The following is an 18,125-nucleotide window of genomic DNA, read 5'->3' as shown; positions in this document are numbered from 1 at the left end:
ACTCTGCTCTAAAGAAATGGCTTTGTTTTCCTAATCTGCAAGTTTATAATTTATAAAAAAAATAGTTAATTTTATATTCACCTGGGATTTCTGATTTACTATTCTCAGCCAAAAAAAGAGCACTTAGTTCTGTATCTCATCACAATAAAGCAAGTATTTACAGACTTAAATTAAGAAAACAAATGAAGGGGAACGTAAGAGTCAACTCGCTCAGACACAATACAGAGGCAACGGGAAAAAAGGCCCTATACACACATATTCAAACTCAGACACACATCCGTTGATGTGAAAGCTTCACATGGTAACAACAACAAACAAAATGAACATATAAACAATAAAATAGGACACCATCTTATAACAGCACCAAGACGAAGCCTTGGCTAAGAGTTTGCCAAAAGTACCATCCTGAGATATTTCAAGGCCAAGAACTTTTCACAGTGAAGCAGTGCCGGTCAAAAGTAAACACGTTCACAATTGTTTTTGTTTGGAGAGAGGCTGATGGGCAATGACCGAAGCTTGGTTCGCAGGGATTTTGTAGTGCTCTTGTCCAGAACCTTGTGGTGGGGAAGGCAGTGGGGTTTCAGGAGTTGCTGAAAAAGAATCATAGAGTTGTACGGGATGATGGTTGTCAACCTGCCTTGCCCCATGAGCCCCTACACAACATTAATACTCTAGCATAGTTTTGAAACCCTTTTAAACCATCATATGAAAAGTAGTGATTTGTAGATGGCGCTATCTGCCCACTGACATACGACTGGGGAGCACCCTCAGCCTACCTCCCCCAAATAGGATATTACACAGGAAGATGTCAAGCTAAAAAACTTCATCGTTACTTTAAGAAGTTTTCTGCCTTTCTTAATAGCATCTAGAAGCATTTGAGTCTCTAAAAAATCCAGCCCCAAAAAAAGTTAGTGAGAAGAAAAGCATGGCAATTTTTCATAGATTAGAAAATCTTCATGATTTTTGCAATGAAAATTCACATAAAATAAAAATACATTGTGTTTGGATCCCACTAATTTAGATGTATTAGATGACATAATAAATTAAGGTTAAGATGCTTTATAAATGTTTTGAAATAGAAGCTATAGTCAAAAGCATCCGAAAGTACTGGCTTTGTTGCTTCAAAATTATTGCATTACAATTGAGTTTGCCTGTCCCTTCCCCTTTGATCCAAAGAGCAAACCTAAGTAATTGAATATAAAAAATTGAACTGGATATAAAAGAATTATAGTTTGAACACCTCATTGTCTAGAACAGTATTTCGTCTTATTGTAAAATTCAACCATATTATAAAATAATCTAGGAATTATGCTATAATTCTCAAATATTTGAAATATTTTAGTATTCACATTAATTGTACTGTATTATTCTATGTATTTGACAGAACTAACAGGAAATCTTTGATGATCAGGTTGAGACAATGTTAACATTATTATATTTTTCTTAAACAGGTTTCTAAAATTCTATACCAAAGAGCAATCTCTATTGCTTGGTGTTCTTTAATTCATTAACTTTATATTATTGTTAAGTATGAATTAGCAATTGCTTAGAAATAACATTTCAAAATGCAATTTAATTGACAAAACATTATCCAAATATGCTTTTAAAATACTTAGAATTGACCGAAAACTGCCGTGACCTTCTCTAAAATGCCAAGAAAATATTCATGAGCTTAAGTTTTTTTATTGTATGTGTTTAATATCTTGCATTCCATGAAATATAAACTTTTCCAAATAAGTACAGCAAAGCCAAGTTTTTCTTTCCAAATGATTCTTAGAAATATTACAAGAGGAAGAATAAAAATGAAAGTGTGATGATGTGACTCTTACAAGATTAGAATCAGTGATTATGTTTTTAAAAACCCTAGAGTAGCAGCCCATAGAGCCCATGGCTAGGAGGAGTGAGTTATAGGAAATACCTATAATGGAACCCCTTGGAGGGCAGGGAGAGAGATTTAGTTCTAACTAGCATGAGAGAGCTGGCGAGATGACAGCATTGGTGCATTGGCAGTCTCTACACCTGTGGTGTTGAGAGGCAGGAGCTCAGCCTTATGTTAGGCTGGAGGAGCAGGCAGTCGGGAGCATGCACATTCCATCACGGACACGCTGACTCTGACTCTGTCTCCTCTCCTGCCTGCAGACCACCAGCATGGCATCTCTCTGCTGAAGATCACCAAGCTCTGCTAAAGACTAAGATCTATCTGTTCTAAGAAGACTGCTTTACTCTCTCTAAGATACTCTGTCTCTCTTTCCAGCTAAACTAATAGCCCTCAGGCACCTAAAAGAAACTGTTCCTGGGCAAGGTAGCTTAGTGGTCCGCGTCCAGAACCCACCTAAGCCGGGCCGAGACCTGACCAGTCCCGGGCCCTGATAAGTGGTGTCAGAAGCAGATCCTGAAACTCTAGCCTTTAAAAAGTAGGATTTCCAGCACCAGCAGAGTTCTCAGACTCTCTTGCCTGCTGTTAAAGTGTTTTATTTTCTAGGTTATTTATGAATAACTGATCTTTAAAAGACACAACCTCACAGACATTCTAGTATGGTATTGAGTTTTCCCTTCTTTCTGTTAACTATTTAGTAAAAGGAGTAACATCTACCCTGCAAAGATGGACCCAAATAATGTTTTTCAATTTGTGGCCCACAAATTTGATATGCCATATTTATTCCACCACTTGTATTTTTTCGTAACAATTTCATTTCTGCCTCTCATATACGAAAAGAACTTTGTGTTTCAGACACTACACAAAGGTCTCCCAGTGCTGTATCTAAAGGACAGGATGAAAATGTGTAGGTCTGTGCCCTTGACTTTCCTGACCACTACCTGGCAGTCAGGTGGTGCTCACTGGATTGTTGCTGCATTGCAGTGAACACTTGCATAGAACAACATTGTAACTAGTTCTACAGACTAGTGCAAATTCAGGAGGCATTGAAGGTATGGACAGCAATTACATCAGCATAACTCAAGTCATCCCAATGAATTGGCTGGTTTGGGGCAATAGAACAAAGGTAAAGCCAGGATTTAATTAGTATAAAGTCAGAAGCCATCATTCAATTAATTCTAAATGTTTTCTTAAATAAAAATCCAGATTTTTAAAATGTTTTTTCTTTTTGCAGTTTCTGGCCGGGGCTGGGTTTGAACCCATCACTTCCAGCATATGGGGCCAGTGTCCTACTCCTTTGAGCCACAGGTGCTGCCCAAAATCCAGATTTTTTTTAAAGTCTACATTTTTATCACTGAAGTAGCTTAGAAAAATAGAATTTCCATTAAGGGTATAATAACATCAGATTAACTCAGCTACTAACAACTCCAAGTATTTACATAATCAAATGAGTTCCAAAGAATTTTCATAAGAGGCCAATACTCTGCACAATTCTGACAGGCACGAATTCCAGTGATCATGGCTTCGTTAAATAGCACCAGCCTGGCAACAACACAGTTCAAATTTCAGCAGCCATGGTGATTCACAATTAACCGTGAGTAATTGCATAAATACCAACTTCACTGCCAACTCTCAGTCTACAAACAACTACCAAAAAACCAAACAAGCCTTGTGAGAAGTGTTCACATCACAGCTTTTAGTCTGTGATTGCTCCTTCAACGCGATTCATTCACTTCAGGCACGGGCAGCAAAGTGCATACACTAATTGGGTTGCCTCCTTGTGCCCTGGTGACAAAGCCACATAACATTTTACGAAAATGGACAACTGAGCAAGAACTGACCAACCAAGGTGAAAGTGCACAAAAGAAACCAAAGGGGATAATTAAAATATTAATTTTAATTATTAAGATATTTTTATGTGGTTTGAGTTTGCATTGACTTTTTTTTTATAGAAATGTTTATTATATAGAACAAAAATGGAGGCCTAGAAGAAGTAGCTGACGGTAGGAACATTGATGCTGCCGCTGGTTGGGTTTCTAAATAGGCTACCTGGAACTTAGGGAAGGAAAATGCATCCACAGAAACAAGGAAACTTGATGTGACCAAGAGGAAGAAGTTATTCCCAAAGAAAGAAAAAACGTAAAAACTTCACATTAAATGAATTCTCAGGATATTTCAGGGCATTCAAAGCACAAAGGAAAAAATGTTGAAATCTGATCCAAACTTCTAAAGAAGTAAAACTCGTCAGGGCATGGAAACGATGCTGATGTCCTTTAGAAGGGACAGAAGAAGGCGGCAAACACTGTCCAAAATGCTTTTGCACAATTATTTTCACAATGAAATAAAATGTTTTTATTCTCAATTGTCCTAGTATTTTAAATTATAGTGTACTAAATATAATGTTTTAACTTACAGTCTACTTAAAAAAAATTAGGATTACTATTTTTAAAAAGTCTACAATATATTTACAATCTATGGTTAATGTTTTGACAAACATTTTCAAAGATCATAGTCAGAAAATAATTTTCCTACTGTTTATTAAGATAATTTTGTGTGGTTTGAGTTTGCATTGACATTTTGAGGGTCCCACACTACTTACTAAGCTAGGACTCCCTGTACTCTCTTTTCTATTCTCCAAACCTGTGAAGTAGAAAGACTTAATTTCTCATGTCTTCATTTTAGAAAGCAAACTAATACCTAGGGTGAGTAAGTGACTAGCTGAGTATCACCGTCTCCTGTAGTGTGGCCGGGAGAGGAAATTCTGCCCAGTTTGTGCAATTTCTGGGTCCTAAGAAATTCTTCCCCCAATTCTACTTTTTTTCCCTGGTAATTAAGAACTATTATGGTGAAAAATTTTCAAACACTTACAAATCTGGTCTGTGTGAACCAGTGTTGACATAGGACTGAAAAGGATAGTTTGTCCAGTGAGTGGATCTTGAGACAAATGTGGATGCATTGGATGATGGAGATGACTCCCATCACTGGCAGCACCTATGGAACAGAAAAACGTGCTGTGTTAGTAATATTTCCTCAGAGATGGCAAGTTTACATTGGGGAAAAATGTTTAGATTGACAGCTTAAATACTGCCATTTTTGCAAAGTGCTTCTTGGGAATTCAAAACTAAATTGATGGAACTGCTGCCATATTAAGGATAATGTCAGCGTTCACTGTACATTGGCTAGATTAATGTTGCATTATATCATGTTGTATATTAATAATGGACCTTGTGTGCCATTTCCCGGAATCATTAGGTTTGCTGCCTGTTGTTAAGGCAATTCCAAGAATCACTTACCTCAAGTTTATGGTATCTGGGATCACCCTAAGAGCACGAACGACTTTTATTTCAGAGAGATATCATTATGAACACATTATGAACCAGAAAACTAAAAAAAAAAATGGCGATTTTATAAGGAAATTTAATCTACCTCAGAGCACAAAATAAATGATATTTAAACTTATTCCTGACATAAATTACAGCCATGAGACATACTGTTTATGTCAATTAATTATTTCAAGAATGCAATGTTCGTTTTTAAGCTATGCACTATATATATATTTTAGATTATGCCATGAATCCAGTGTTCTTGGGGTCTTAAATGAGTAAGAGCAAGAAATGACATAATATGCTTCCAAAAGTCCTAAAAATAGGAAATATATTTCTATTTACCCTATTTGGAAGGTTTTGAAAGTTGAAATCAGAAGGACTTTGTGGAGGAAAGATGGTTAGAGGTTGAAAAGAATGGGGAATTTAACCTATTCAAGTATGTTCATTTCCCTCCGGTGGGTTTCGCAGACATTCTAAATGAAAGAAATTGAGTGCATTTTGTCATGGCGGAAGGAAAAAAAGAAAAACAGGAACCCATGTCAATTTCCAAAGTTGAAATAAATATGGAGATAGGTCAACTGTTCTAACATACATAGCACAAGGCTAATCGATAAAACTGAAAGTCTTACACGTACTCACCACCTAGTAGCATTTCCTGAAGTAGGTTGTCAATTTTAACCATCCCCAAAAGTTTGACAAACTGTATCTGCTCAATCATCTGCCACGTGATGCTCTGCAGCGTGGGCAGCAGCAGCAGCAGCTCCCCGAAGCGGCCGCGGGAGTCGTACTGGCGGTCGTTGATGTAGTCCTCCAAGCTGATCTGCACCTGGAACCGCATGTTCTTGATTTTTACTGGGTCACTTAGCCCCTTTGCATCTAATGAAGGAATAACAAGGAAAACCTGAGGATTTCATCTCCTGAGAGTGTGGAAATAAACATTCCCATATTAAAAAGTAGTTCACTCTCTGTCACATTAATTCTTTAAGGGAATTCTGAAAACTGACCTGGGTCAAAAAATACAATCGCTTTCAAACAAGCATACTCGTTGTCATCAATCTGGATTTCTTGAAATGGTCGAACCAGCTCATCTAGAACCCGATTAGCCACTCGACTTATCTCGACCTCACAGCTGTTGCGGTGAATGACGTAGTTGTTCCCTGTGGGGGCAAGAAAAATTAACCACCTCCCCTGGAAACTGTCAGATGTTGTTTCAGATTTTGCAAAATATGTTTAGAATGCTATTCTCCTGAAGGAACAGTGATAGTACTTTCTCTCTCTCAGGGACATTAAATTAGTTATGTCAGAAAAAAATAAGACTACTGACAGTGTGAGTAACATTGATAATATGATCACATGCCTTTTAATAGTCTTGGTCACTGGTTGATAACACAAAAGTACAGACTAATCACAAGCTAATAATTGACAAGGGGAAATGAAAACCTAATGATTAGTTTTCTTCTGTGTCAGTCTCTATGACAGTCTTATTCATTAATGAGCATAACACAAACCCTAAAGAATCTTTCTCCTTCACAGCGGATTGAAAGCAGCCCTCCTTTGATGCTGTGGGCATGTGAAGGAGCAAACATCATTGAAACACAGTTTTCACAAGCCTAAGTAAAGACTGTTTTTAAAAATTAGCACACGTAGGGTAGGGCCTGTGGCTCAGTGGGTAGGGCACCAGCCCCATATACTGAGGGTGGTGAGTTCAAACCCTGCCCCGGCTGAACTGCACCAAGAAATAGCTGGGTGTTGTGGCGGGTGCCTGTGGTCCCAGCTACTTGGGAGAGTGAGGCAAGAGAATCACCTAAGCCCGGGAGTTGGAGGTTGCTGTGAGCTGTGATGCCAGAGCACTCTACTGAGGGCAATAAAGTGACACTCTGTCTCTAAAAACAAAAACAAAAAATTAGCATGTGTATTCTTATAAGTTGCCTCTCTCAGTACAGCCCCTCTTCCTGGTTTCTTTAAATGGAGGTGAGATGACCACTGTGAGGCTGAAGTCCAGGGAATTCAGAAATCGTATAAAGACCTAGAACACCCAACCCCTTAAAATCTTTCTTTCTAATCATTTAGAAATCCTCTGGCTATAAGATAAGGAAATTGATTATAACATCTAAAGTAACAGCTAAATTGCTACTTTCTGATTTTACAAAAAAGCAAAGTATTCTGAAGTCTTTGACTGTAGGCAAAGACAATCTTCAAGGTAACAACGTGTACAAATGTAGCCTCACTCTTTCTTTCATTTTTCTCCAGCTTTACTGGAGTAGGAAGGACAAAAAAAATTGTATATATTTGAGGTAGATAAGGTGATGTTTCAGCATACATATACACTGAGAAGTGGTTACCACAGTCAGGCTGATTAACATATCCAGCACCTCACATAGTTACCTTTTTTTTTTTTTTTTATTTTGATCCTCACTCTTTCTTGTGAAAAGCTAACCTAATTATTCAGGGTAAAACAAATTAGAAATTTATAGTATACATTTTATTTTCTAGGTGTATGGGATTCAATTTCATAATAAGAATAGTATTCTAGGCATTTTTCTAGAAATGCAAAACAATATTTAACAGCATTTTAGACCATGTGGTCACATCATGTAGTTTAGAGACCCGGCTCTATCCTTTTCTGGCATTTTAACCTTTGGCAAATTTCCTCTGTCTCCATTTCTTCACCTGCAAAATGGACTAAAAATAATAATACTTATCACATGGGCTGATTTCAAGAATTAAGTGAGAAAGTGGGTATGTATGTGGAAATCACTTAGAATAATGCATTTACAAATATGCCCTCAGTAAATGAGAACTATTATTATATATGTTCAATACATTTCATATTTGGGCCAAAACATCTGCTGCAAAAATTAAACAATCCAGTCATCAGTTCACACAAGACAGAGAAAGGCAAAGCTAGTATTAGAAGATCTCAGCCCTCAAAACCTAATTTTATCAGTTAAGGAATGTGGGGACCTTGGAGCAATCACTGAAGACAAAAGCCTGTCCTTTGTGTCCCCACACGCCCTCTGTCACCTGTCATCCTCCTTTTCCCTCTTATACCACTCCTATCGGAAGTTCTCAGATGACGCCCCCTTATTTTTATTTGATTATTTTGTAAAATATCATGGGTAATGAGATCATAGGAGATAAATATGTTTCTTAAAAGTGCATAAAATAATTATTAAGAAGACATTGGTGGAGTTTTCAAAAACACTGGAACGCATAACACAGTCATAAAAATCACTAATTCTCTGTCCTGACAAGATTTAAATAGACCTCAATATTATGTTTATTGAGCAACATCTGTTTTTTATTTTTACATCTTAATGCTCTCTGATCATCTCATGCACTCTGAGCTTACATGCAATCAAGGCGAGGAAAAAATCAGGCCTAGTGAGAATACAATTAACTTCAATCTGTGAAGCGAGAGCAGCATTTGATGGTGTCTGTAAATGCTTTGCACATACAGAATAGATCCTGCATATTACTGTAAAGATAAAATGTGCATAATTTCTTTTTAAATTAAAAACATCTTACCCAAAAGCAAAATATCTTTATACATCATGGATCTCTTTGTGGCTCCAAGCAATAAGTGTTCCCCGGCGTGAGCTCTCAATAGTGCCACCTTAATGAAAAATTCCAAGTTTGACAATTAATTATAAAATACAACGATTAAAAGATGGCATACTAGAAGTCTGATTAACTTGCAGTGTTCTTAAGACTGGAACATTTTTTTCAATTTTAGCAAATTATAATATTCACAGATACTTGCATGACCAGCCTTCATCATCAAGCCTTCTAGATTTCTGTCTTAGCGTGTCAATAGAGTTTACTTTTCAGAATTTCTAAAACTATCTAATGAGTCAATACAATGGCAGTGGAAAAAAGCAGTCCGTTAACTGTTTTGAAGGGAAACAGAATCAAGACCAGACAGAGCTCCAATCCCACCTTGTCCATTTGGTACCTGTTTAATCTCAAGCAAGTTATCTGGTATGCTTGGGACTCAATTGTTTTAATCTATAAAATGGGCTTATTGGCCAGGTGTGGTACCCAACCTTGTAATCTTAGCATTCTGGGAGGCCAAATTGGGGGGATTGCTTGAGTTCAGGAGTTCAAAATCAGCCTGAGCAAGAGTGAGATCAATCTTTACTAAAAATTTGAAAATTAGCTTGGAATGGTAGCAAGCACCTATACTCCCAGCTACTTAGGAAGCTGAGGCAGGAGGATCACTTACACTCCGGAGTTTGAGGTTGCTGTGAACTCTGTCTCCAAAAAAAAAAAAAAAATGGAGTTAGTAATAAAAAAAAAATCTCAAAGTATATGAAAGGTGTGCAAGGACTAAATGACAGAATGTGTGTTAGACATAATCTCCTAGACAGAGTAAGCTGAATAGACAAAAGCAAGAGAGGACAAGTAGTGAAAAGAAAACGCAGGGCTGAGTTCTGCCACTGTCTAGACAGAATCCGTAACTCTTTACAGCAAGCTCTCAGTTGAGCTTCACCCATGTACTGGATTACCTGCTGGACATCACCACCAGGAAAGTACAGAAAACATTTCATGTCTAACGTATATCAAAGTAATGCTTTCCTGATTACTTCATCATCTTAGCAAATGGTACTGTAAATTCAAGCATTTGTTCTTATCAAAATAAGAGTTTAGCCAGCTGGTCCTAGTGTTGCTTCTCAAAATATAAGCCAAATTGATCCACTTCTTTCCATCTCCATTGCTATTACTCCAGTTCCGGCCTGTACGATTTATTACCTGGACTACTGTGATACGCCCAATAGGCATTCCTGCTTCCTTTCTGGTTCTTCCATCCTAAATCCTTCTTAAAAAGAACTTCCAAGATGATATTTGTAAAAGAGAAATCACTTAATGTCACTCCTCTGCTAAATTTTTTCAATGGTTTCCTAAGGTCCTTAGCACAAAATCTGAACTCCTCAACCCTGGTCTCCGGGGTGAGGCGAGTGGTGGAGGAGGGTCAGTGCTTGCCACTAGCTCTCTCATCTCTGACTTCATTTCCAACACCTCTTGTCTACACAGTTCCTGCCTGACTCAGAACCGAGGCAGGAACTTGCTCTTCCTGTACCCTGAGATTGTGGAGTGCCTGGCCCCTTCTCATCAGGTCCCAGAGACCCCCCCCCACTCATCCCCACGTTGAAGCATCTCTTAGTGTCCCACTCCCATTCATTGACAAGGAACTCATCGTATTCCACTTTACAGACCTTATCCCTGTCTAGAATTCTCTTACTCACAATTCGTACATATTTTTATTGTCTGGCTCTCCCAAATAGAATGCAAACTTGATGAGAATAGGAAGGCAACCTGTACTTCACACTAAACACCCATAGTTCCTAAAACTGAACAGTAGCCTTCTGGTAGATATTTGTTTGAATAAAATTAACTGATGTAGGATTCAGTTTTATAAACTATAAACTGGAGTCGATAATACCTATGCACAGGTGAATTAAATAAAAATTTAATTTATAATGCAAATAAAAGCTACTTTCTCATGGACTTTATCCAAATTAGATATTCACAGATTCATGCTACACTGTTGATAATATTCTACCAGTTAGCAAATAAAAATAGTTTTTGGCTGCCTACTGGATTTCAATTTCCCAATTTTAAAGTTATTGTCTGCATACACAAATCACTACTTCTAAAGAAAAGTGATAATAAACATATAAAACTGATAAAAAACATAATCCTACTTATATTGCTTGGGGTGAGACTGGTAGGTTTTAGCAATTTAGCATAGTTCACTCTGGCATAACCTTGTGAGCCAAGCTATCTTTACGATATGTCAATGACCGTGACTCATACCAGGAAGGCAGTGGTAGAACATTTAAAAAATGATTTCAGATTTCACAGTATTTTTTTTTTTTTCTGTCACCAGGTGAAATGCCTTCTTAAAATACAACTGCTAACTTCGTATGATGACTTTGTTTCTTGGCTGTGGAACTCTTTTGACCTTCTTTGATTTTCACACAATTATGTCCTTTCCCCTTAGATTGTTTCTTTCTTTTTATGGATCAAAGACAGAGACCCCTGACCTGAGGGTGTTTAAATACACACTGGGTATAACACTTAACGGCTAATTCAATGTGAGATAAATGGAAATTTTCAAATGATTTTCATCTACAAAAAATTATACACTACTGAATAAGAATAGGCCAAAATAGACGTCAAACAGCCAGTCTTCACAAACTAATTATGAAATTCATGCTCCTATTAATTAAAATATCTTAATGTACATATGACAAATTATGAAGATGTATTAGGAAACGATCACTATTTCTGAATTCTCTGTTTCTCTGTAAATTTCAGATAATGCTTCTACAGGCTTTTTCAGACATATGAATTTTATATAATAAATGTTAGAATAAAATGGACAGCGTGAAAGGCAAAACTTTCTTTGTCAGTTGCATGAGGTGCCCACAAAGACACCACTAACAAATCCTGTGTGGTTTCCATCTACGAATGGCCTGGTATTTCTGAGGGATTTTATATGGCATCTTCAGGAGTCATCAAGACTCAACAGTGCACCATTTCCCTTCCAGACACTCATTCTTAGGCTACTTTATCACACAGTGGGGGTCACTTGCTGTCTGTCTTTCTCCCTCACATAAGCCTTTTAAACTCCAAGTCAACTCCAAGAGGACTGAAGAGTGAAAACACTTGTCCAATCAATGAAGTTGCCAGACCCCTAAACTAGAAGTCGAACAGTCGAACATGCCTCTTGATAAAACACGATCAATGAACAAGAACACCACATTCTTTCCTCATCAGATACTTAACCCTTTGTCAAATATAACGACATTGTATAAGCATTATGAATTGATTTGAAAGAATATAAGAACTTAGCAAAGTTCAGAAAACATTTTTAAAACGTTCGTTATTTTTTTTAAACTTTTACCTGATCATCCAATGGTAACTCACAGAAGGCAGGAATATATTTAGCCCATTCCACCAAGACTAATAGCTGCTGTTTCATAGATTCACAGACATCACCAATACTTGCGATTTTCTTAACATTGATATCAGTGCTTGCCCCAGGGCTTGAGACTGAGATCTGGCATTAAGAAGAACACTATATTAACTTACCATTGAAAATCACACGTGGCCAATATTCTCTTTTGTCTTGTGACGTAATAAGAAAACACAATTAAAGCAAATAAATGGTATCACTGTCACAGTATCTTAAAACATACTAAGCATTTTTTCATTGAGAAGTTAGATGAAAAACTTCCAACATATAAGTTACAGTGATCTGTAAACTAAGTTACCACAAGTTTTGGAGAGTTTCACAATTCAAAGGGCTACATAAAGAGATAGGTAGGAGCCACATAAAGTATGCTATGACTTTCTTTTTTAATTAAAAATGATATTATCCTTAAGGAAGTCCATCTTCTAAGTTCATGGAGAAATGTTTGCAGGGGATAAAGTTTACCAAACTAGGAAGAGCTTTAAACGGGAAGCCAGAACTATTATGTTTCATGGAAGCTGGTTAAAATAAAATTAAGAAACAAAGGCTTGACTCAGCATGTTGAAAGACTTAATATATAATGATACATTTTTAAAACTATATATAATTTTCAACTATATACTACATAAAATACAATTGGATTAGAAAGTTGTTCTACTGAAAACACAGTCTGAAAGTTTTTATGCCCTTAGCTTTTGAATGTTCATATGTGTTTTTATAGGTATCTGGATACTTCCTCACACACACCCTCCCCCCCGAAGGCAGTTTCTAAATGCTTTATTGGATCATCAAGTAATCTGCAAGTAATGATGATGATAACTGTGATGTCCACATCATCATATTGCCCTCGTGTTATCAAAAAGGAAAGCAAGGCCAGGTGCGGTGGCTCACACCTGCAATCCTAGCTCCCTGGGAGGCTCATGCAGGAGGATGGTTTAAGCTTAGGAGCTCTAACCAACCTGAGCAAGAGCAAAAACCTGTCCCTACAAAAAATAAAAGTATTAGCTAGGTGTCGCGGTGGGCAACTGTAGTCTCAGCTACTCAGGAGGCTGAAGCAGGAGGACTGCTTAAACCTTGGAGTTGGATGTTTCAGTAAGTTATGATTGATGGTGCCATTGCCCTCCACCTAGGGCAACAGAGCAAACTCTGCCCCCTATGCAACCCCCCCAAAACTAAACCAGTTATCACACTGACTCATTATGGGACGTGATTAGCTTCTTGGCTATTTCATGATTTGCTTTATAATAGAAGAGTATTATTACCATGTCTAACAGGGGCAATGCTATGGTGAACCTGTTTTGTTTTGTTTTTGAGACAGAATCTCAAGCTGTCACCCTGGATAGAGTACTGTGGCATCACAACTCACAGCAACCTTCAAACTCCTGGGCTTAAGTGATTTTCTCCCCTCAGCCTCCCAAGTAGCTTGGACTATAGGAGCCCACCACAATGTCTGGCTATTTTTCTTTTATTATTTTTTGCCATGGTTGTTTTAGCTGGCCCTGGGCTGAGTTTGAACCTTCCAGCCTCAGTGTATATGGCTGGCACCCTACCCACTGAGCTACAGGTGCCACCAGGTGAACCTGTTTTTAAAAGAATTCTTCATTTGATTCTAAACGACAACTTTATTTTTAGCTTTACAACGATATTCTCATGTTGTAAGTTTAAAGCTTTCTTTCTCCTGTGTTTTCTAAATCCTCGCTTTTCATATATTAAAAAAAAATCTGTTTCTAAAACAGATGCCTAGATGACTTCTTGAGTTCACAAGTCAGTTTTCAAGGAAAGAAATTCTGATGATCGGTCTCAACCAAACTCCCCAGAAGTTGCAGTAGCTGACTTTACAGATTCAACCAAAAAAATAAAATGCTGCCCCAGAGCATTGTGCTATGCAGTAAGTATTTTTATTGATTTTTGTAAGCAAACTTTTTTCTAATCATCTGACACTCAAATTAATTTCAATTTTTTCACTTAGAAAATAGTCTTGTCCAGGAAAAGTGAAAATTAATTCAGTAGTCCCACTAATACTTTTTAAGTAAAACTCCTGAATTGGTATAGATGTCATTTATTCTGAGAATGAGCACATTTGAATGAACTAGGATTATGTTAGCACGATGTTTAAGGGGTCGTTTGATTCTTCTAAACAGGGCCGGACGGTGGTGTGTGGAGGGTACCTGGCGAGACCGAACTTCTGCTTGTGCCAGTGTGTTGATGGACGGGATGTTGCTGCCGTCAAATGTGCTTCTTCTGGTGCTTATTCTGTCACGCTCATTCTGCACAGCTGGGGAGCAAATCACGGTGTTTATTGGTAAGTTCTCTTTTATACACACATACACACATATGTGCATCAGAATATACAGTTTGAAATTAATATATATGTAAAGCAAGAAAAGATCTTCCTAAAAGACCTTGGTGGGAGAAAGTAAAACTGTAAGTATTTTCATTCTGTCCCACTCTCAAATAGTCAGGCTTGTCACTAGAACGCAGAAAACATTGCTGCTTGGGACCTCATGGCAGCATGCATGCTAGAAACTGTTGGGTCAGCTGGTTCTACTACACTGTATCTTCATAGCTTGGGTTTCTGTTCTCTCAAAGTTAATAAAACTATGCGATAGCTAGGGGAAGAGCATTGCCTGTGAGACTGACCAGGTCAAAGATAAGAGTGAATTCATCTCAGAAAATATGACTCAAGAGATTTCAAAACTCCCATTTTCTTTTTCCTGTAAAACACTAGCAAAAATAGAAAGTAAATTTATTTTAGTTATGATGATTTGAAGATTGCAGTATTATGGTATCTTATAAAGCACCATCCTTGGGACAGTTCACAAACATTAATAAAGCAAAAGTTGACCTAGGCAGAGGTCTCTTCTGAGAAGATTAAAGTTTGACTACCAGGACTTTGGAAAGGTGATAAAATCCTACATATTACATGTAAAATGTCTAAGAAGATCTATCTTTGCTTTTTTATTATAGAAAGGAATAAAAGAATAATGTATATTCCCCAATCCCTCATTGACGGCTACATTTTTAATATAAAAAAGAATGAGAGGGGGTGTATTAACTTGTATATTTGTCATATAGAAAATTAAATAAATCAGATATTGTAGTTGAATTTCAAATTTCAGGAGGTAAAATTATCTTCCATTAACCTCCCCCCACCAAAAAACACCCCCCAAAACAAACCAAAAAAAAAAAACCAAAGCCTGTATGCCTTAAATTATTTAAATTAATGTGATCTTCTAGAAAAATAAAGCATTAAACTATTTAATTGTTTTCTTCAGTTATTCTTTTATTAAATGAATCCCCAATTTAAACACCAAAATCTTGCAAAAAAGACACAAAAGTTACTATTGATTCTCAACTCCATTAAATTAGAAGATAAAAATAATATACTTTTTGCCTTTAAGAAAGCGTGAGTAGTAGTCTTTCATCCAAAGTAAGGCATTAATATTTTGTTTTAAAATCCGACTTACTAGTTCCTTAGTCTTTTTTTAAACAGGAATTGTTATTGCTTTTCAACCTAAACTAACCCATTTGCTAAAGCATGTGTGGAGATAAAACAATAAGCTGTTAGCTATGCTTTTATGAATTTCATTTACATGATCATTCTTGAGAAAAGTGTCAAAAGATATTGTGAAAATTTATATTTTGAGTGGTTTCATCCTTTACATAAAACCATATTTACAGTTGTTTCTCTCTTAATTGATCTTGCAATTATGCTATGATTGTGAGGAAGAAGAATACATCAATTTTGAAGTTCAGAAGTTACTTTCTAGTCTATTTGAGAAAATTAATGTGTTAGTTCCTAAAAAGGTATAATTTCACTATTCTTAAACATAATTGTGTTGCCCAAATTATAAAGCTCATAAAGAAAATGTGAGAGTGTGATTTGCTTGCACTCTGTAAAGGTAAAGAGAGGATTCGAGCAGAAATACGTGAAGGTACGGACAAAGTGTGTAATCAGCCCCCTAAACTGCTACACAGAGCTTTTTATGACCTTAGAAATAAGTCACTTTTGAAACAGGAAAATGCTCCTCCATTAATTTTGTGAACTTTATATTTTGTTACTCTTCTCTGAAGCTAGCGACCTGAGCAAAACTAATGGAAGTTTTGCATCTTTAAAATATTGATAACAAATGCAATTAATGTATCCTAATCATATGTACCCTTATATTGATCTGAAATTTTAAAAAGAAAGAAAAACATGTATATTGAATGACCAAGTAAAAGACTATGTTTAAGATGAGTTTGATATATTTTAAATTTCTGTACTATGTGGATTCGATTTAATTTGATTTTTAATCATTTGTGAAATAGTTGTGAAAATACCTCTTTGTACATGATGGGGAAGGCTACAAATCTGACAGGTGTACGATCTTACAGCTTCTACATCCTGCCCAATATTCAGACTGTGCTCCTCACATTGGTTTCTAAATTAATCCACATTTAGAAGGCAGGAAAATATAATCCAATTATTTAATTTGTTCAAAATAAAATTAGGGCACACGAAGATAGCACATCTAGTCTATTGTCTCTGTCCCTCAATAAAGTATAAACTCTGTGAAAGAGAAGATTATTTTGCCTCTTATGTTCTCTATTGAAACCTCAGCCCCTAGAACAGTGTTTAGAAATTCGTAGCAGTGTTCAATAATGATTTTTTAAATTAATGCATGAAAAGTAGATGTTCACTTAAGATTCATGAAATGAATAAAGATACTCAATTTTTATTAGGAATAAAATGTGTTTAAAATATAAGTTCAACTGAATGGTAGATTTTTCCATTTGTATTTCTACAGGACATCGGAATGTTACTTAGATAATCATTTTCTTGCCAGAAATAACAGTGATGGAGACTATCCATCTGTTATCCATGACTATCTGGTCCATAATCAGATAGTCACCCAATAAAGACTGACTCCATCAATTACCAGCTGGATGTTCTTCGGCTAAATTCTTTGCCACGGAATCTTCATTAATAAATTGAGGAAGATGAGAACAGATGGGAAAAGGTTATTGTGATTGATGAAGATTTGTGTGTATGTTTATCACTTTTCATTAATAACGTTAATTATCATCATTATTATTACCTTCTTTCTTCATTCCTGCTCTAAAACACTTCCTCAGTCGACAATATCTACATTGATTTCTTTTGTCCTTGTCAACAACACATTGCCGACTGAACCTATAATATCAAACAAAGATATGTTAGTTTTCCGAAAACTATTCAAATAGACAAATAGATTTGAAATAAATAAGGTCAACCTTGACTTAATAGAAAGAATGAGTAAGAACAATTAACGATGACCTTTCTATTTCATGATCAACATGTTCGTGGAAATATGGGCCTTGCCCTCCACGCAGTGTTTATAGGATGACTGTCTTGTTTTTGGCCAGCATGCATAGCCATTGCTGTCATGAGTCATGAGAGCCAAACCTAGCTTTAAAAATCTTTCGTATATAAATTCTTGCTGCTCATTGTGAAATGATTTCAGTGTGATAGAGAATACAGGAGAGCTTGATTCATGGACTTAGATGTGTTTCTCTGTTCAGTTATTCTATTAATGTTACATGTACCTCATATCCAGCTAAAGTTGACTCTACATGCTCAATTACTTATCAAAAGGCTGTTGAGAATGGCATTGAGAATATAGTCTCTGCATAATGAGGTCCAGTTCGCACCCATTAGGATGGCTGTAATTGGAAATAGACACAACACCAGTGTTGGTGAGGATATAGAAAAATTGTAGTCCTCACACATTGCTGGTTAGACTGTTAGAAGATGCCTTGGAAGTGTGTCTGGCAGTTTATCAGAAGGACTGGCTCTACCCAAAGAAAGTCTCGAAAAGACAGTCTCCATGGAGTTACCGTATGACCTGAAAATTCCATGCTGGGGCCATACTCCAGGGATTTGGAAACATTTGTCCACAAGAAAACTTGTACCTAAATGTCC

General features: G+C 36.6%; 1 protein-coding gene across 1 annotated transcript in view; it reads right to left on the bottom strand.

Moving 5' to 3' along the window:
• Window positions 1-377: 377 nt before the first annotated feature.
• The window catches only part of HNF4G (hepatocyte nuclear factor 4 gamma), a 62,753-nt gene continuing 45,005 nt past the window's right edge, over window positions 378-18,125 (bottom strand). The window contains exons 3-10 of the mRNA XM_023519234.1: window positions 17,263-17,357; window positions 14,350-14,456; window positions 12,113-12,268; window positions 8,731-8,818; window positions 6,207-6,359; window positions 5,842-6,078; window positions 4,745-4,867; window positions 378-590 (exon numbers count right to left, since the gene is read on the bottom strand). Coding sequence (XP_023375002.1) covers window positions 469-590; window positions 4,745-4,867; window positions 5,842-6,078; window positions 6,207-6,359; window positions 8,731-8,818; window positions 12,113-12,268; window positions 14,350-14,456; window positions 17,263-17,357 — 1,081 coding nt within the window. The 3' untranslated portion in view covers window positions 378-468. The remainder of the gene's footprint in view (window positions 591-4,744; window positions 4,868-5,841; window positions 6,079-6,206; window positions 6,360-8,730; window positions 8,819-12,112; window positions 12,269-14,349; window positions 14,457-17,262; window positions 17,358-18,125) is intronic.

This window comes from Otolemur garnettii, unplaced genomic scaffold, assembly GCF_000181295.1.
Source record: "Otolemur garnettii isolate 467f Iridium unplaced genomic scaffold, OtoGar3 scaffold00163, whole genome shotgun sequence".
Taxonomy (NCBI): Eukaryota; Metazoa; Chordata; class Mammalia; order Primates; family Galagidae; genus Otolemur; species Otolemur garnettii.
Note: the sequence above shows the minus strand (reverse complement) of the source record. Positions and strands in the feature narration are given on the sequence as shown.